Source organism: Lynx rufus, unplaced genomic scaffold, assembly GCF_022079265.1.
Source record: "Lynx rufus isolate CCGP_SWC_20201006 ecotype Redwood Valley unplaced genomic scaffold, mLynRuf1.p SCAF_3, whole genome shotgun sequence".
Taxonomy (NCBI): domain Eukaryota; kingdom Metazoa; phylum Chordata; class Mammalia; order Carnivora; family Felidae; genus Lynx; species Lynx rufus.
The window spans coordinates 181,434,144-181,455,218 of record NW_025814845.1 but is presented as its reverse complement, the minus strand read 5'-3'; the positions used below and the strand labels follow the sequence as shown (position 1 = coordinate 181,455,218).

The following is a 21,075-nucleotide window of genomic DNA, read 5'->3' as shown; positions in this document are numbered from 1 at the left end:
GCGCGTCATCACCTAGCGCCCCCGCCAGGACGTGCGAGAAGCGACTGCGCAGCACGGAGCGACGCAGCCCCGGCTCCCCTTTCCCCCTTGCTGGGCGCGAGGTGTCTATGGGGCACCCGCTGCTGCCGCCGCTACCGCCACCGCCACCGCCGCTGGTTGCTGTCTCTATGGCGAGGAGGAGGAGGAGGAGCGCGAGCTCAGCGACACAAGTAGATCTTGCGTCTGCCGGGGGGAGGGGCGGATTGGGGAAGTCGAAAGGGGGCGGGAACGATGAACCGGAGAGGGTGAGAGATGGCGCCAGCTGGAACGCGGCAGGCGAAGGAAAGAGCTAGGCGGCGGGTGGAAGGGGGCAGGGTAACGGACTGAGGGTATGTCAAGGGGGTGGCGCGGGGTGATGACGTAAAGGCTTTGTACCTGGGGCTTCGACGCTGTTGGACGGAAATTGGGAGTGGAGGGCGGTGGCCTAGATCCTCAGCTCCTCGTATTTCTTCTCGCAACAGTTCTTTGGAGTCAGTCTGGCTCCAGTAAATGGTTATCAAGCACCTTCACACTGGCCCTCTGCCAGGGAAGAGAGTTATCTATGACTTGAATGCCTCTGTGCTGTTCTCTCGTTTCTTTGGGAGGCTGCAGTACGGAGATTCTATCCAGTAATGAGAAGGCCTCTGGTGCCTCCTCGGGGCTTCTGGAATTGTTGTAGAGAGAGAGAGGTGGAGAAAGCATTGTTAAGCCACAGGGTCTTGCTGAAGTGTGTGTGTGTGTGTGTGGCTGTCTGGGTGTGTGTGTTTAGCGGAGGGGGAGGGTAATATAGGAGCGGGGGTTCCCTGGATCTTTAGTTTCTGTTCTTGCAGCAGTCCAGGTTACATTTGTGACTGAAGTGTTGGCGGGGGTGGGGGGGGGGCTATCATAATTCCCTTTCTTACCCTTGTTTGTTAGGATTTTTCAAACTACTGTGAAAAAATTAAGGAGCATTTGTAATTTTCCTGTCCCAAAATCAAAATGTTGGTCTGTACTCTATCATTATGTACCGTGATACTGTGTTTATGGACCAAAAACGTGAGATGTGTGTTTGGTAACCAGGGAAAAAAAATGCTGTGGTTTTAGGAAATTAGAAACAATTTGAAATGCATATTCTCTATTGTTCCCTCTCTTTTTCCTTCCTGCAGTTATGGACATTCAAATAGTTTCTGTGGCTGTTAGTTATTTTTCAGATAGATTTTGTTTGTTTTCGTTGTTGTTGGTTTACTAAAAAGTCCCTTCCAATCTGACTTGAATAAATGCCAGTAAAGTAGATTTTGTAATCAAATCAGATTTTGAATGTTCTATTAGTGAGTAAAAGCAAACACTACAGTTTTCCTAGTGACATCTGATCTTGTCACATGTGTATCAGTATTTAGCTTTTCATTTTTTATCTGGAAATGGATGTCTTTATAAAATTTTATCCAGGGAGTGAGTTGAATTCAAAGCAGTCTTCAATTAATGGAAAGTTTTTAAAAATGATTAGTATGTAGACATAAAAAAATACTGTTTTTACTTAATATTGATATTAGAACCAGAAAACCTATGTTGTGGTTCTTTTTTCCTTACCGATTAGTTATGTGCTTTTAGACAAGTCACTTCCCAAACTGATTTACATATGAGTCAAAGACTTCGAATAAATAATCTTTTAGATTTGTATCAACTCAATTAGTCTGTGATTCAGATTTCTGATATTGCTGGTTTTTATTTTGGTTTTTATTTTGACAGGTACAAAAATAAAGGATACAGTATTTTATGAAACAAACAAATCTTCAATCAAGTATAACATTTTGATGCTTGGCATCTAGACTTCTTGTGCCCTCACTATGCCAGCAGCAACTGTAGATCATAGCCAAAGAATTTGTGAAGTTTGGGCTTGCAACCTGGATGAAGAGATGAAGAAAATTCGTCAAGTTATCCGAAAATACAATTATGTTGCTATGGTATGCCTATGATCAAATCCTTAAAATGTTTCTTATAAGAGGGGAAGAGGGTTTTGAAAAGTCTTGAATTCAACCCATCTGGTTGATTTTTTTTTTTTTAGGGCTTAACTTAATTATAAAAAGAAATTTTGTCAATTTCGTCCAGCCAGAGATCACCTGGAACACATCTGCAATGGGACAAATTGGGTTATTACTCATTGCAGTGAGGGAAAATGCATACCACTGGAACCATGGGACATTTGAGTAAGAGTGTTAGAAAAGACTTACAGGATTTGGGCTTGTGTCAGGTGGTTTTAAGGATTAAGGAAGCAGGGCCTTGCTCTGAATTGGATGCTGTTGGGAAGCTGGGATAATTTTGTGACAGGGTATCTTAATAAGGCCAAACTAGGATGAGAGAAGACTAGAGTGAGACTAAAGGCTATAAAGAAGCAGCGGTTACTTATATTAGCCAAGGTAGAAGAATGTTTGATCAGTTTTGTGGTTTGGACAATGTTTATGTTTTTGTCTGTGTTCAGTCATGATTAGAGTGGTCTTGTCTGGTGTTAAAGTGTGAAACTGTTTATATTCGGCAGAACAGTAGAACCTAGCTGTGAGTGCCAGTTCAGCCCCTAGCAACACTAAGGCTAACTGATAATACCAGATGAGCACCGCACTCAAAAGCTTGGGAGCTCCTGCATGTCTTTCTGAAAAAAAAAAAAAAAAAAAAAAAAGATCTCCCAGTGAAATATTGACCTGTGGTTTTTTCTTGTTCTTGTTTGAATCATCATTGGAGTTGCATGAACACACTGTGCTGTTAAGCATCTCTGCTTTTGCATTTATTATTCAGTTTACCTAGATCGTCTATTCAGTTAGTTTTGCTGCTTTACTACTGTATCTTGTCCATATGTTAGTTATTGTACTGTTTTCTAGATTGTAAGTTCTGTGAACAATGGGTTATTCTCTTAGTCATCCTCATGACACACACAGCATAACACATAGCGTCCAGTAAAGTGGTTGTTGAGTTGGACTAAATTTAGAGAGGTTTTAATTTCTTTACTGTTTCTTAGGGACTTGATATTCAGATTTTTTCTTAGGTTTTCAGTTTGAGTTTTAAAACTAAAGTGATGTATGATAGTATCCTCTTCTCAGTATTTTTAATGCAAATAAATGCGTTTGTGTGTGTAGGGGCAGGTTGACTGGTAAAAAAAACAAATATTTGAGTGAACACATATAACCTATTTAATAAAGGTGTATTTACCCATAATTAGAAATGGTTTTTTTTTTTTAAGTCCCACAAAATAGAGACATGATAACATTCTACAAGAATAAGTGGCTATCATGCAGTTTTTGATGACATGCTTTCCCTAGAGTATAAAGACAGAGTACTGTCTTAGCCCAAGAAGTGACAGGGTTTTGGTGCTTAGACAAACCTTGTCTGAGAGAAACAATTGGAGAGTATGATGAATTTTCCATTTTTATTAACCAGTTCTTCATTGATTTTAATGCTAGCATTCTGTGGGCATAGTTTTACATACCCCTTGAAAACATGAATGTATGATTTTTCCCCTTTCTTTGGGAATAGAGTACTTGGTTGCGTTTAGCATTCATATCTTATACATAGTAATTTTTTATGGATGTGATATTTAATATTAAAAAAAGCCATTAAATTTGTAGAGTTTTATGGTTTTAAAAAGTAACAATTTTCATAGTTAAAAGGTAATTTGTAATTGAATATGAATGTATAGAATATTCTCTAGAATGGGATTCTTTGACTTGTACCAAAAATGATTTATTCTAACAATCTGTGGATTGTGGTTTTGACCATTTAGTAAATAATGAATCTTAAAACTATTTTACAGGATACCGAGTTTCCAGGTGTGGTTGCGAGACCTATTGGAGAATTCAGGAGCAATGCTGACTATCAGTACCAACTATTGCGATGTAATGTAGACTTGTTAAAGATAATTCAGCTAGGACTGACATTTATGAATGAGCAAGGAGAATACCCTCCAGGAACTTCAACTTGGCAGTTTAATTTTAAATTTAATTTGACGTAAGTGGGAAACAAATATAACCCAAACTTTTTTTAGCTTAATTGTAGAAATTGATTTCCCTCATGTATGGTGAATGAAATGCTAACTGAATTTGGCTCAGTTATCCTATAAATATTTAAAGCTTAAAATTCAAAAGATTAGATTTCTTATGGGATAAAAAAATTAGGATACAGGAGACTTAATATTCAAATACTTTGCATTCGTTTTACTTTTAAACTTTGTGTGCAGTTTGAAATGTATATCTTTGTTGTAGTGGTTATCCCTGTGAAGAGATTTTTATTACAGTCAAACTCCAGTTTATGAATTGATTACATGTTAAAAGTAGTAAGACATTTCTTGGAAACTTGGGTGCATTTTCCGGTGAAATCAGTGTTATATAATATAGTCCCAGATCAGCCCAAAAAAACCTCTTGTAGCTTACCTATTGGAGAGAGAAAGGTATCCTTGAACTTGGTATTTCTTTCAGAAACAGTTCAGAATCTGCAGTATTCTGAATCTAGAATCTGAATTCTGACTCAAGACTTAGGTTAAAACCCAGTTTCCTTACTTGTAGTACTTCTGTATCATTTGTAAGAGTAGTCTTGATAGCTTAGGGAAGTTTAGAGTGGTGTTGGGTGAGGGCAGATTGTTTACAAACTTCGTGTGAGGTGGGGAAATGTTTAATATGTTCTTACTAAGTTATGATACTCTAGCATATCCTTCTGTTTGACAGCTTGTACTTGTGTAATATGATCTTATATCTGATTTAAAAAATAGTAAAAGAAGCTGTGGGACATTTAATAGTAGTGCCAGTGTAAGAACCTCCCGTTGTCTGTACAATAATCTGATAGTTAGCATATCAGATCTAAAAAGCAGGGCTGGTGATTTTAGAGAGTAGGGTCAGTGGTATACTATGACTTCTAATTACATAATGTTTAGCCTCACTCTTTGTTTTACTTTGTTGGATTTCATAATGTATGCCAGAACCTTCTCAAGGGTAAAAAGTACTCCTGTCTATTCAAACTGGTAATAATCTTTTATAAGTACTACAAAAGATAACTGTTCTTAAAATTAGTTCTTAGCCATTTCATTTGTTCCATGTTACTTTTTCCCCAAGCTGATCATTAGGACATTGTTTTTTAACTAAGTTATTGTTGTGATGCAAATACATGAGTAGGAAGTAACCCTTCCCTGTCTTAATTTTGGTAAAATTGACATTTTCCTTTTTTAGAAACATCTTTGTCATAATAACAACTGCCTTATTGCAATCTTTGAAGGACTTTTTTTCTTATACAGAGAGGGCTGCTTGTTATCAAATTTATACTAATTTATTCCATTTATACTAATGTTAATGTCTGAGAAGAAGTTTAAGGAGAAGAATATAGTGAATCATGTTATTTAAGTAGAACCGATTAATTGGAAGGTAAACCTGGGACTACCTAATGTGGAGATAGAGCACCATGAATAGAATCTTGGATATTTTAAAGAAAGATGAAAATTGACTTTTTTATTGAGTGCCTAGATGTGTCAGCTGTGCTAGGCATCAGGGATATAGTGTTGAGGAAAGTTGCTCGTGGTCTTTATAACTTAGCGTTCCTGTAACTTGGCTGTCTGCTCTCCACCGCCAAAGTCTGAGAGTCAGAATTGTTAGATAATGATCAGTGTATGGGAATTCTCTCCAAACTGAATTTGGAGTTGATACGTAGAATGACAAATGAAATGAGATACTGACGAGCTGTGCAGAAGAAAAGCTCAAAGGAGATGGGAACGAATTTCTAAAAAGTCATCAATTTGATGGTTATGGTAATTCTTGGTATTTGAGAGAATCATTTTAATAGTGTAGTAGAGGTTATAGGAGATTGTGGGTTCAGTGGTAACAGAAAGGAAGGTGATAATTCATTTAAGGAAAGTGGCAGTGAAAAGGACAAATAGAGACCACCGTAAGTAGACGGGACAGCAGAATCAAACAGGGTGGTTTTGATTTTGTTTGACAGATAGTGCACAGGCATTTGAAGGCTAAAGAGCAGTTGTCAGGTGTGGACATGCAGGCTCTTCCTAGTGTCTTTCAGGTAGCCTTTGCAGATTTTTGGAGCATATTATGTGTTCTTGGTTTGAGTTCATTAAATATTAAGTTTAGTAACCCTCTGTGTACTTGTGACAATCTGTATTCTAGTTTGCCTTTGCTCGTTTTAGTGTAAGCTTAAATATTAAAGTATGCATGTTTTAAAATGTAAAATACATGTTGAACCAGGAATGATTGAGGTTGGAAGGCATTTCCAAATTGAATCTTTAATCTGCTGTGTTTAAAATTGTGAATTTGTGTAGTAGGTTAAGTTTATACTTGTAGGTATGTCAAAAAAGTAGGGGCACCTGGTTTGCTCAGTCAGTAGAGGATGTGACTCTTGATCTCGGAGTCATGAGTTCAAGCCCCACGTTGAGCATGGAACCTGCTCTGAAAAAATGGTGAAAAGATATATATTTATTGAACTTAACATACCTAGTTAAGTTAGTTTCTGTTTTTAGGATATTATTTGAGATGAGTAGCCTTGTATCTGCTTTTTGGGAAAGCCTTTTTTAGAGATTTGTACATGACTTTTCATTCCTGTTCAGTTATTAAAACTGGCTATTTTGCCACCTTGACTTTGATAGTGTTAGGAGAAATGACATTACTGTTCATTGTTGTTCTGAACAGATTGCTGTAATCAGTAAGCCAACCCTGCACCTGCAGCAGTTCTTAAGTTTTGACTAGACTGTATTTTAACTACTTTGTTAAGATTTGCATATTTTAATTATTTTTCTACGCTTACTGGGATTTTTGAGGGTGGGGAATGATTTCAAAACTTGAAATGGATACTGTGGGAAAGGGACAGTCTGTTGATTTGGAGAATTGAGTTGTAGCAATTATGAAGCTTCCCTTACCAACAAGAAATTTTCTTCATCCTATTTAGAGATTTATTAGCCTACCTGTATGGAGCTTCCAGCTTTCTCTCTAATGAGTTGGGCATTATAAAACATAAAATTGGTTCCAAATTTTAAAATATTTATCCAAAGAAATTAAATGACAGTACATTAACTTAATCTGAATTATGTGAATTATACAGAAAAAAAGAGATGATTTTGGTTGGTTATAATTTGCTAAAGCATGCCTCTCCTTGCAAGCGTCAGAGGTTGATGAGTGGGATGTCAGTTGTTTAGAGTACGTATATATATTTTTTAGGATTATTTTTATTTACTTATTCTGAGAGCACACATGCGAGTACAGGGAGGGGCAGAGAGAGAGGATCCCAAGCAGGCTCCGTGCTGTCAGCACAGAGCCCGACTTAGGGCTCAGTCCCATGAACCATGAGATCGTGACTTGAGCTGAAACCAAGAGTTGGCTTCGTAACTGAGGGAGCCACCAAGGCTCCCCAAGGTACACATTTTTAGTGTAATAAGGCCAATAATATCTGTTGTTTAATGAAAAAACTTTGTGGTAGATTTATTCAGATAGAAATTTTGACATAAAGTGATGATCGCGGTTCCCCTCTGTTTTAAATGTTTCAGTGACTACTTTCGCTATTTTTTAAAAATGTTTATATTAAGGTATAGTTCACATACAATGATATACTGATTGCAGGTGCATAATGTAGTGATTTGACAATTCTGTCACCACAATAAGTGTAGTTACCATCTGTCATCTGTACACATTTTGTTGTGTTATTTTTCAAAGACATTTAGAAGCAAACTGATTTCTACAGAATAGACCATAAGAATACTTTTCACCTAAGTGTAATGTTTTGTGTTTTTTTTGGGGGGGGTTAATTAGTTTTCTTAAAGCTTTTAATAAAGTGATAGAAACCAGTATTCTTGCAACTAAAAAATAAATAAAAATTTAGTGGGCATTGCACAAAATACTTTTCATGTATTTTCCGAAACCTGTACCTTTGTTTTGATCCTTTAACATTTTGGATACGTATGTGTTCGTACTTAGAAATTAGAGATTTCTTCTTGGCTTAAGTAAAATCTTGAAGGATTGGTTTATATTTAGATTTCCTGGCTTGATTTTGGGGAGGTAATTTTCTAGGATTAAGATTGTTAGAAGAAATTATTGCTGTTACAGCAAAGCCTTTCATTTTAAATCTTTTACTGGTTGTTGGAGCCGTTTGAATGGCTCATCATTAGTGAGGGAAGGGATCTCCTTTTTCTTTCCGTTGGAATGTAGTTTTAACTTAGCCACATCGGATGTTTTCCTCTTGGTCTCCTTTCTGGTGCTGCTGGGAGCATGGGAGATGGATATAGGCTGTCACCCCTGTGGCTACAGCTCCATCTGGCAGCAATAAAAAAGGCTGCTGAGACTGAAAGCCCCTGAAAAGAACATGTCTTTTACTTTGAGTGGTAGCCCCTGGTGAGTAGAAGACCTTTTTTTTCAAACTCAGTTAAATTTATTTAACTTGTGAAAGGCTAGTGAAATTGAGCTGTAGTGAAGATTAAAATCTCCCCCTTGGACTGTTTCTGAATGAGGCTTTACTGAATACTTTTCTAAAATAATAATCTTTACATTTAAATTGCATTTTCCTTCATATCTGTGAAGCACTGGAATAATTGGACCCAAGCCAATCTTCTATTTTGTTCTTTCTGGTCCCATAGCTGTTGGATGTAAGTGGGAGAAAACCAGTTTGTTTGAAGAATGGCACTTTTGAAGGTTGTCTTTCTTTTTCTCCTGCCAGGGAGGACATGTATGCCCAGGACTCTATAGAGCTACTAACAACATCTGGCATCCAGTTTAAAAAACATGAGGAGGAAGGAATTGAGACCCAGTACTTCGCAGAACTTCTTATGACATCGGGAGTGGTCCTCTGCGAAGGGGTCAAATGGTTATCATTTCATAGGTAAAAAGATTGCACTGAAAATGGCATTTGTGTTTGCATTTCCTAGCTGCTTCACACCTGGTGTGGGTCACTGTTTCAGCAATTTCAGGCTTAATACCACAAGGAATTGGCTGCCACATAGCAGTCTCCTCTTTTAAGAAGCTAATGTTGGTCTCCTTAAGGTTTAATGTAAAGATACATGATTCATTTTTGCCTATGAGAGCGACGGTATGGCATAGTGGAAAGAGTAAGGCTGGAAAAGTAGATCTTGGTTTAAATCCAGCAGTGCCATTTGGAATCAGTGTTACCAAGAGTTACTTAACATTTCTGAGCCTTAGAATAAAACCATTCCTGGGGCGCCTGGGTGGCTCAGTTGGTTGAGCATCCGATTTCGGCTCAGGTCATCTCATGGCTTGTGGGTTCGAGCCCCACATCGGGCTCTGTGCTGACAGCTTCGGATTCTCTATCTCCCTCTCTCTCCCTGCCCCTTCCCCTGCTCACGCTCTGTCTCTCTCCTCAGAAGCAAATAAACATTAAAAAAATTAAAGAACAGGGGCGCCTGGGTGGCACAGTCGGTTAAGCATCCGACTTCAGCCAGGTCACGATCTCGCGGTCCGTGAGTTCGAGCCCCGCGTCGGGCTCTGGGCTGATGGCTCAGAGCCTGGAGCCTGTTTCCGAATCTGTGTCTCCCTCTCTCTCTGCCCCTCCCCCGTTCGTGCTCTGTCTCTCTCTGTCCCAAAAATAAATAAACGTTGAAAAAAAAATTTTTTTAAAAAATAAAAAAATTAACAAAACCACTTGTTAAAAAAATATTTAATGCTTACCAGACCAGTGCCAAGCACAGTGATGTAAAATTCTAGGAATTAAGCTGTGAATAAAACAGACCAAAATCCTCATCCTCATGAAGTTTATATTCTGATGGGAGTTGGCAATTTGTTAAAATGAAGAAATTTATATTGTGGTTTGTTAGATGTTAATAAGTGCTATGAAGAAAAAAGCAAAGAGAATGCTAGGGGTGGGTGGGTGTGGTGGATTTTAATTTTTTTTTTCAAATAGAGTGATCAGTAAGACATCACCTAGATAAATATCTTGTTTTAATGATCAATAATAACATATTTTGAGCATCTGGTAAAAAGCATTGCACACAGTAAATTCTCAATAAATGGTCATTTTTAATTCGTTATTATAAAACTGGATTGTTGAAGAGAATTTCTAGGAAGGGAATTAGTTCATTTTGTACAAACAGACTTCCAGATAAGACAAAGAGTTTTCCTATCTAGGTGAACTAAATTAAACTGGAAGCCAGGGAGTAAAAGTGGCCTTGGGAATGATTTTCTTTGACTTTAGCTATGTCTTTAAAAATGATTGTATTATGCAGACATTAATATCCTTACGTTGGGTTCATTTCACACATATTTTTAAAAAGTCAGAGTCTCCTGTGTGCTTTAGAATTTCTCGCTGTGGTTTGTGTGGAATGACTTTGGTGAAGGAGTATTCATATTGTAAACTCTGCTATAGTACTAAGCAGTAATTTTTGAGTTGGGGGTATTGAACATGCCATGTCTCACCTGTTCTCTCTTCTCTCTTCTGCATTTGAGCCTCTACCTCGGGAGACCAGACCCAAGTCTTTGTTAATTTGAGGAATGTTTTTTCAGTTCTTTTTTTTTTTTTTTTTTTTTTTTACTTTTATGGTCATGACTAGAAAGCATCATCGTGTCCTTTTGCTGTATATGATCTATTCTTTGATTCAGAAAGTACTCTGAGAAAATACTGTGTGTTAGACAGTAGGGATATTGAAATGAACAAAACCAGAAAGGGTTCATGTCTTCTTAGAGTGTGGAGTCTAAATTAGACTCTGGTATTTGTCAAGATTTTATTCTAAATGTCATTAACTGTTTTCTTCACATTCTAGCCTATTTCTAGGAGATAAAAACTAGTTTAAGAAATTTATAAATTCCAAATTTTAATGTAATCTTTTACTAGCAGTAAACAAATGCTATATTGACTTATATTTAGTTAGATAGCAGTTACTTCCTTGCCAATTACCAGAAATGTAAAGGTTTCTGCTGTTGGTATTCATTAGTGGTCTTCAATGGTAAAACTTCCTTCTTTTAAAATTAGAAATAATTCTGAACATTAAATAGAAATTTTATTTGTATCCCTCCACAAGATATGTTAATAGCATCTCTTATCAAATATTTACTGAGTTCCAACTAAGTGAAATAAAAGATTTTTTAAAGATATATTTTAAAATGTGATTCCTACCAGACTAGTGGAAAACACACTACATGTATTTTAAAGGGTAGTACAAGAAAACAATCTGTATAAGAAATCACAGGGAGCTAGTCTCTTCAGGGAAGGCATCCTGTAAGAGGTCTTTGAAGAAAAGGTAGACAGGGCAAAAAGGGTGTGTAATTGTGGCACAGGAATGTAGGGAGATACAAAGCTGTGGAAAAAGTTAAACAGTTGAGATAGGAGATCTTGATTGAAAATGTGGGAGTTGGTATTTTATTCTTTGGATAACAGTTCTCAGTGTTTACTACTTTTACTTCTTCCATCTGCAGCATTTCCCTTATTTTATCTTGAGGAGTCATAATGAGATAGGAACAGAATTTTGAGGGAAGAGGTTGATTGATGAAGTCACTTGAGGAAATAAGATATTTCATTAGGGAATTACTCTGGATTCTTAAGTATATGACCTCTTTATGTAAAATATGGGAAGATTTGTAATCTTTTTGCCAGTTCTGCTACCTTTTGACCTTTTTAGCCAGGTTTCCATCCATCTTTATTTTTCCACTTCCATAGTTACTTAAATTTTTTTGAGACATCCATGGGTGGTTTGATACCCTTCTAAAAGAATTCTCCTTTCAGAGGTCATCAGATTGTAATCTAGTGACTGCAGGCTCGGGATGCTAGTATAGATCTGGGTATTGATGTCTCTGAATGAAAGTGACATGTTCTTATTACTGTTGGTAAGATGATGGTATTTTCCTATTACCATTATAAACGCATCTGTTATTCTCGTGTGCATTTTTTAATTTTTTTGGTTGATTCCAAAAAAAATTTTGGTTGATTTTTGAATACAGTTGTGACTCACTTAAAATTTGTATTGGGAAAAAAAATTATTTTTCTTCATCTCTGGTATTTACGTGCCTCTGTTCTGTATTTAACCCTTTTGTAGTGGTTATGACTTTGGCTATTTAATCAAAATCCTGACCAACTCTAACTTGCCTGAAGAAGAACTTGACTTCTTTGAGATCCTTCGATTATTTTTTCCTGTCATATATGATGTGAAGTACCTCATGAAGAGCTGCAAAAATCTCAAAGTAAGGTTTCAAGTGGCTTTACCTGTAACACACTATTTAGACCAAGTGACTGATAAATGAGATCCTAGCCTGGGATGTTTTTAGCCATATTTTAAGTTTTGAAGTGCAATTACATTATCTTGTCATTTGATTCTATTTGTTGCATAAATAATTCATAAGAAATCCCTTTTCAGAGCTTCAGTATACGGGCAGAATAAGTTTTCAACAAAATTCAAACCAAGAGTCAGATTTTCATCATTGCCAGATTGAAAATCCTAACCTACGTGAAAATGTAAGGGCTAGTGAGTTCTCATGCACAAAAATGCAAGTTCTTACTGCCCAACATGCACATAATCTATCCATGCCAGATAAATCTGAGGTGGCCATCAACATGCACCTGTAAATGTGACAGAGTTTTCCCTTCAGCTTGGAGAGAAATTATTTTGTTGCTTCTAGTCCTAGGATCATGTTCCTAGGATTACTTTATGTGGCTAAAAAGGTCGTTTTTTTTTGTTGTTTGTTTTTCCTGGTCCAAAAGATGTTGTTAGTGGTAAGTGCTAGTAAATGTGTAGGTCCTGTCTAGACAGTAGCTTACATCCTGACCCTGCTGAACGTGTGTGTAATAATTTGTTACTTGTGAATAACTTCTTTCCAAAGGAGCATTTCTTTAATAAGTAGAAGTAGAAGTTCCTTCCGTTTGGGAATGAACTTTATTTTGGGAATGGGCTTTATTTTTTTTCAGGGGTGTTTGTATTTAAGCTGCAACTGAAAAGCACATTTCGGTAAAGTGGTGGCTTCGTAGAACCTACGTGAAGGCTGATCACATTTTCTTACCAGGTTTTTAGAAGTGCAAATAAAGTTACACTTTTAGGAGATGGTAAAAACTTTCAGAGCTTTACTTTTAGCCAGAAAGAAGTAAGTTAGGAGCTGAGTAAGGAAACTTTGCTTTTGACAAGTGAACTCAAAATCAGAAGAAAAGTAGCCTTTTGGCCAAAGTTTGCTTCCTTTTTTACAGAATATGGCCTATAACTGGGGACATTTTTAAGGAAGGTTCCTTCATGTTTGTAGCACCCAAGAGCAGCAGAATTCTGTGCAGTTTGAAGAGACTTGCAGCTGTGACTCTAGTGAAGTTGCAGCAGGATAGCCTTATTGCTGTAGGAGCTCAGTCCACCCCCAAAAGTTGCTGAGAATCCATGGCCTCATGGCCATGTTCATTAATCTGGCTTTGGAAATGCTTTTTAAATGTTCATTAATCTGGCTTTGGAAATGCTTTTTAAAATTTGACGTATCTCTACAATGACACTTTTCAGGAACAGAATGAAATCCTTGCTCACTGTGTGTACGATATTGGAAAAGTTCTGCACATAGCAGATAATTCTGAATATGCCCTACGTGAGCTGCTGTATTAAATTTAGGTTAACGACAAAGGTGCTTTTTGACCTCCGGTCAGCCTTGCTGAATGACCCTATTCTGTTGCCCTTCTAAGCAGCTGCTAATGATACCTAATCCTCATGTTATTTTTAAGCACAGAAGCAAGTCCCGTCTGTGCACGGCACTGTTTCACGCTGTGAAACAGAGGAGGGTTAGTAGGAATTTGTGCTGCTTTTGTTGTCTGACCCGATCTTTCTTTCATAACTCTCCTCCTATTCTCCCCCCATTATTCTGCTTCCCTCTCTTCCTTCCTCTGTGCTTTTTCTCTTTTATTCTTTTTTCTCTTCCTTCTTTTCACTCTTTCTTTTTTAAGCCTGGCAATATTAACATAAGCAGATATTTAGCAGACCCTTTGAAGGACATATAACTGCATGCTCTTCTTTTTCACAGAACCGTAATTAAGCACTTAGTGAATTTTTAAGGATTTGGCTAGTTATAATAGCTTTCTTTTGTACAAATTATTTAGATGAAACTATTTAGAGATTGGGAAGAAGCTTAAGAGAATTTGATAGGAGCTGCCGATGGTCAGTTTTCTATTGATGGATGGATTGACTGTGCAGGTACTTAATAAATGTCCCCCAGTATACCTGTTCCCTTGTATAGGATCTTCTCCCCCCATAGTTTCAGCAAAGTTACTTGCCTGTCACATGACTTGAAGCATATGATGAAGATAAATTTTCCCAATTAGGATCTCATCTTCTACTAAATCAGAAGTTTCCCCCATACTCAATGAATAATTTGTAATTCACAGTCTCTTTTTTTCTAATCTTCATGAGGTCCATCTTTACATGCTAAAGTCCATTCCTATTTTGGTCAGTGTCTAAGTGATGTAATGTGTGAATTTGGGTATTGTACGGTTTCTGTTTTGACAGACAAGTTTTCTTTCTTCTAGGGTGGTTTACAGGAAGTTGCTGAACAGTTAGAGCTGGAACGGATAGGACCACAGCATCAAGCAGGATCTGATTCATTGCTCACAGGAATGGCCTTTTTCAAAATGAGAGAAGTATGAAGACATCAGTGCCTTTTTCTCAGTTGGTTGTTAGGTTGAGAACATTAAAAATCTTATGGCAAAAGTGTTTGGGCAATAAGTGTTATTAAATGAAGATACAATTAGAGGTACCATGGAAGTTGTGTCCACCACGCTTGAATGAAAGTATTCAAAAATAAGTCCTCTTGAAATGTAGTTCAGAATGAAATGAAAACAAATGAGTTCTTCATAGACTGGAAAATGAAACAATTTAAACTACTTTAGGAGTCATGTAGCTCCAACTATACTATTTCTTAGATGAGAAAACTGAAGCTAGAGGCTAGTAACTTTTGTCCAGAGTCTCACACACAATACTAGTGGGCAAACTCCAGCATTCTTTCTGTAGACCACATCAGTGCTGCTCTGCCGAGTCAAGGAGTCTATTCATTAGGTTTCCCCAGCATTGTCTTGTCCAGTAAAACACCATTTGCTTATGCCATTTTTCAGCACTTGGAAGATTTATAGGGTAGTGCTTATATAGTGCTTTTAGTAGACTGAGTCTGACCAGAGGTTCTGAATTCTCAAGTGGTTAAGTAAATCTGAAGTAGTTGTAGAATCAAAAATCGTAATTGAGCAGAGCCCTAGAAGTGGCAACAGACAGACCAAAGCTAGGTATGGAAGAGTGGGATTAAATGAACCCAAGTCTACTCCTAGCTTATGTAATGAAGTGATCTACGCAGGTATACCTCACTGTAAATTAAATGCAAAGAAAAGAAAGTTTTCCTTTTTGCAAAATAGAACTGTAGAATTCTTTTGAGTATATCTTCTTAGACACTAAAGAATTGACTAAGAACTATCTGGAAATTTAAAACTTTTGTAGCAACTTGTTAATAATAGCATAATAGTTGTTTGCCAAGTATTGACTCAGAAGTGATTTGGAATGTCTATTCGTGACAAGTAAATACTTTGTTTTGTACTTCTGCCCAGTGCTACATTAGGGAATTAAAACAGCCTTTTGGATTTTCAGCTTCGCATTTTAGAAATACCTTACTGGTTCAGTGAATGGTGGATTCTCTGCTACTAATTTGTTATCTTTATTTTTCTTGGCTTCTTCAAGAATAGTAACCTAGTGTGAATGTTCAGATTTTACCGTCCAAAACATGTTTAGGGTTTGATTGTTTTCAGCCAACTCAGCCTTGTATGTAGACAAGGCTACTTGCCTGATGCCTAAACTTTTTCTCCTATCATTGGCTATATTCATTCACTTTCACTGTTAAATTGTTGAATGGAATAAAAATGCCTGCCGTTTTCCTGTGATGACAAATTCTCATTAAACTGGTCTAAATGTTAATAGGAAAGACACACATTTGATACATTTCTTTGTAATCTTTTTCTTTGGTTTCTTTTGAGCTCCGTACTTCTTGAGAACATTAGTCTTACTCATTGAATTTGAAATGTGTGGCCTCAAAGGAGCACCATAGGAAAGAGCTATCATTTTAGTTAATGAACAGTCAGTACTTACATTGCTGAAATATAAGTTACCAGTGGTACCTTTTGGTTAAAATTATCTTTTTTTTTTTTTCCCCAAAATTCCTTTTTAGATGTTCTTTGAAGATCATATTGATGATGCCAAATATTGTGGTCATTTGTATGGCCTTGGTTCTGGTTCATCCTATGTACAGAATGGCACAGGGAATGCATATGAAGAGGAAGCCAACAAGCAGTCATGACATGAAATAGTCCTTTTATTTTTATTTGAGCTACACACAAGCTTGGATATAGGTTTTATCTCTGGTTGAATCCCTTGAACGATAGATGATACTATTTTTTTTTTCTTTCATAGCCCATTTTATTTTCTGCCTTCCAGTACTAGTATGACCATTCCTATCTCAGATCTTAATAACTAGAAAAGCATTCAGGTTAAATTTGGCCTTAATATACTTGTTAGCAGGCATGTGTGACAGAGAGTGGGGAAAGCTGCATCATATTGAGTATTTTGATAAACTTTACCTGCTTGGGCTTGGTTTGTTTTTCCCCCTTCGTAAATTAACTAGCACTGACTGTAATTTATTTCCCTGTTTCATGTCTCCCTTCCATTCTACAGGAGTTTTAGCTATTTTGAGATTGTGGACCATCAATTTTGCACTTTAGAGAGTGATTCTGACTCAAATCCTCTGTTTTATCAGAAATTTTGGCTTTTCTTGCTCTTAGCTGGAAAAATGACCATCTGCCAATCTTATACAGTATTTACTTGTTTTTGACCCATGGAAATAGCACACGCATTGTGCAAACGGTTGATTCAGCAAGACTACAAAAAAAAAAAAAAAGACAAAAAAACTACTGAGGAGCTTAGTAACTGCTGTTTCTGTACGTAGTGTTTCATCTTCCAAGCACATCTAGTGTCTGTCAGTGTCTCATTGGCATGTGTAGGCTGCTCTGACCGAAGAATTTTTCAAACCAGCTTTACACCCTTCAGGAACAATCCCTTGTGATTGGATATTTAGTGTCTGCCAGGAAACTGGTATCCAAGATATTGAAGCTGCAGTTATTTTATGATAGCACACTTCCCTTTGATCTGCTTTTTATTCTGTCACTGTTTACCCTGTTTTTAATTTTTAAAAAATTGTATAGCCATGCTTAACGACACTCTTACTTTGTTGATTCCACAAATCAGTTTCTTTAAAGTCCAAAGATAGCAAGTCTTTAGGTATATTTTGTACCAGATTAAATTAGAAGAAGAAAAAATTGTGCTTTCATAGTTGTTACAAAGATGAATAATGCAGAGATTTGGTGCACAACAACAAAATACAAAAATATATTCTATATATAAAGTCATATATATACATACACACATACGTACATATATATATGTACGTATGTGTGTATGTATATATATGGCTATATATAGCTAATAAAATGACCTGAGGAGTGTAATGCTTGTTTATTTTTTTGTGTATATCTTTGCAATCTATTTTATATATATTGACAAGAGAGACTGTGAAATATTTAGCCATGCAGAATATGTGACCAGACCAGAGCATGTGTAGGAAGACATTTTGGTAATCATTAACTCTGCCCTGAAATGATAGACTACAAGTTACGATGTGTGTTATCTACATTTCAATCAGTAATACTAGCAAATCTCCACATGTTAGCCACATTGGTTTGTTTCCTTTGTACATTCTTTATTCATGATATTAAAATGCTGTAACTGGGTGGTCCTTTTTAAACAAAACGTTATTTGCAAAACAGAGGGTATTATTTGTTTTTAAAGCTTTTGTAAATAAAGGCTTCGGAAATGTTTTCTTATATATGTTGATGACTGGTGATTTTTAAAAATATTTGCGGGATTTTTTTTTTTTTTTTTGAGCAACTGAACAGAACTCAGTAACTTCTTTATAGCTAATTATTAGTCTCTTACTTGAGCCTTCTGCAGTGCAACACTGTTGGCTTATTCTTTATGAATACCTCAACTAGATGTTAAAATTCATATTTATCTCCTTTCCAAGAATGCATTTACTCTTATTCTGAAAGAGTACATTTGGTATGATTTACTGTGGCTTCTTTTTAAAGCTGACACAATATAGCTGATAATCTGATTGGTTTCCTCTTATTTTGATCTTCACCTCTTCAAAAAAAAATAGGAATTACAAAGATTCCCTTTTGAATAGCCACATAGTTGCTGAATTTCAGAGTCTGTGTCAATTTTGTTTATTGTCTCTTAAGAGGCAATGATATTTTATAACTTCTGTAAGAGGAACGTTATGATCTTTACTAAATCTAGTTCTTGGATATAAGATATTTGGCTGATAGTTTTGTAATGTTCCTGAGCTGTTAATTCTAGATTCCCCATTGTGTTAAATTCTGTTGGGGCAGGTCAGCAAACTGGCCTACAGGCCCAAACCAGCCTGCTGCCTGTGTTTCTATGGCCAGTGAGACGAGAGTGGTTTTTACAGTTTTAAAATGGTTGGAAAAAAATCAAAAGATTAATACTTACTGACCTGTGAAAATTACATGAAGTTCAACTTTTAGTGTCCATAAATAGTTTTATCAGAATGCAGCCAGACTCATCACTTCTGCACTATCTATGGCTACTTGTGCACTACAGTGGGAAGGTTGAGTAGCTGCTACAGAAACCACTTATGGCATTCTCATCATTTCACATTCCTTCTTGGTAAGCTGATGGAGATCCGACGTGCCTTGTATATCTGTACAACAACAGTTTATTATTTCCTCTCTTACCCGTTCATATCCATCATGTCACAACAAGAAAATTGCACTTTGAATGATGTGCCTAGAAGGCACACTGGAGTGTGGATTATTTTACCTCATTATATGGGAAAATACTGTTTATTATGCAACGACACCGTAACTGTGCTGAAAAATACAATATATGTTGACAAAACCACACCAAGTACTCATCACAACATACCCAACTACTGGGGAAGCAACAGAATTAGAAATTGTAAAATGGAATAGTTCACCACATCATGATTTCTTCACAAAAGTAAGAAATGAAAATGAGGCTATACCCAAAGTATGTTTATGACTGGCCCGGTTGTTAGTCAAACAAAGCTATTACTTTTTGAAGGCAGTAGCCCAAAGAAATGTGTCTAGAGAAAATTCACAGACTTAGCCTTTTGGGAAAAACAGCTGGATGAAGAGTGAGGACACCGGGCACAACATCAACAGTTACTTATAAAATGACAAATGATTTTGATATTTTTCTTTGGCTCTTAGGTCAGATGTTCTAGTACTTTACCGGCTATTATTCTTCATTTGAGAAATCAATGCTAAGTTTGATGTGACCAAAAAATTTGTTTCTTTTAGTAGCCTGTGTGGAAATACAGGTGAGACTGTTTTCAAGGAAGTTGGGAAACCACTAAGTTGGTGCAACCTGAAATTTAAGATGTGACAGTAAATGTGAAATACGTAAAAATCTGCAGGAAACAGGAAAAGGTTTAGTTGGTCAAACTTGAGACCCTGTGAGAAAACGTAAAGCATTGTGGTTTGACAGGCACCCATTTCACTTCTGTCATGCGCCTGTGTTTCCTTTTCTTCTAAACAAGAATAAACACTGTTAGCTGGTGTCTCAGACCAGCGCAAAGACCCTGTGCAAAGAGAGTAAACTAAAAATCATAGTTGAGCTATACGTATGTAGAGAGACTCTCCTCCAGGTGAATATAGCCATTCTAGGGCTCATCCATATCCTCTCCTTGCCTCAGTCAATTTTTTAAAGAATTTTAAAACACATATGCATGTTGCACTAAGATGAGTGTGTAATTAAAGTTGATTTTTACTAATAATCGCCTTTCACAATAAATGTTTGGTTAAGTCATTTAAGATGCTTTTAATACCAGACCTTAGGGGGCTCTCCTTACTGACAGAAAAAGACAGGAACTCTACCTGTGACAACAGCCTTGCTTTCATAGTTGAATAAAAAACAGAAGAACTGAAACTTTCTGTGACAACAGTTTTAATTCAGCATCAACAGAATTCTTTGTAGCATTATTTTTTTTCTCATTTTAATGAAGCACCTTTATCTGTCAAACAAGAACTATTAAGTATTAACAAATTCAGGTCAGGAGAGCTCCTTACACTGGAAAACCTTCCCTGGAAGATGCAACAGAAATGATAGTTTTTAATAAATCATAAAATAGTCCCGTCCTTTCCGAGTACCGAGGAGCTCCTTCACACAGCACAAGCCAGAGCTTAAAATCACTTATCAAGAGGCCCCCTTTGGTTTCCCTGGTACTCAGAAATAAGTCCACTCAAAAGATGAATCATCTTAACAGACATTTTCCCCCCACCTGTAAGCTGACAAATACGAAATACTGGTTGCAAACAAGAACATCAAAGATCTCTCTGGGCTTGGTCCCCGGTTTTGTTTTCGCTGTCACGTTCCTGCCACGAGAAAAAGCTGCAAGCGATCTGCAGTTGTCTTTTGCCCAAATGGTCACATTTGAATTTTTTGTTGGTGTAAGAACAATTAAAGGATGAGCTCTTAGTGACCTGGAGTGTATTATGGTAAGACATCCTTGTATGTACATCCTCTTTTTTTTGAGGATGGAAATACACTGAACATCACACCAGGGGACAGATGTATTTCAAAAGAGGGGAAATCTGCTGGTTTATAATAGAAGGGAGTAACAATTTTTTCACAGGTTGTTTCCCTGAAGCATGAATCACACGATGACTACCTTCATTTTTTAAGAACATGTTTTATAAATCCTGTGACTTCTCTAGAGAGGGTAGTTTTTGTCAAACATATGTCGTGTTTCCCATACTTAACTGTTGAACGCACCGTACTCAAGTTTTACAGTCTGTTTCTAATTGTCCTCAGAATCATTTTACTAAGAGATCATGATCTCTTCCTGTCATCCACCTCTCCTCAAAAAGAGCTTTGTTATGGCCAGGTTGTAGACCAACTTTGTCTGTAATAGCTCTGGTAGACCATTAGGAAAAGTGTATCTTGAAAGCAATTTCGATTGTCAATGCAAAGGCAATTTCATATAGACCGCTAATAATGGTGATCAACCAGACTTTATTATGGTA

The 21,075-nt window shown here is 36.8% G+C and overlaps 1 protein-coding gene across 1 annotated transcript; it reads left to right on the top strand.

Annotated features, from left to right (window-relative positions):
* Positions 1–39: 39 nt before the first annotated feature.
* On the top strand, positions 40–17,070 carry CNOT7 (CCR4-NOT transcription complex subunit 7). The gene is made up of 7 exons (XM_047090387.1): positions 40–209; positions 1,744–1,958; positions 3,797–3,990; positions 8,677–8,838; positions 11,999–12,143; positions 14,446–14,556; positions 16,122–17,070. Exons 2-7 carry the CDS (start codon positions 1,842–1,844, stop codon positions 16,248–16,250), a joined length of 858 nt encoding a protein of 285 aa, XP_046946343.1. The 5' UTR covers positions 40–209; positions 1,744–1,841; the 3' UTR covers positions 16,251–17,070.
* Positions 17,071–21,075: the final 4,005 nt, after the last annotated feature.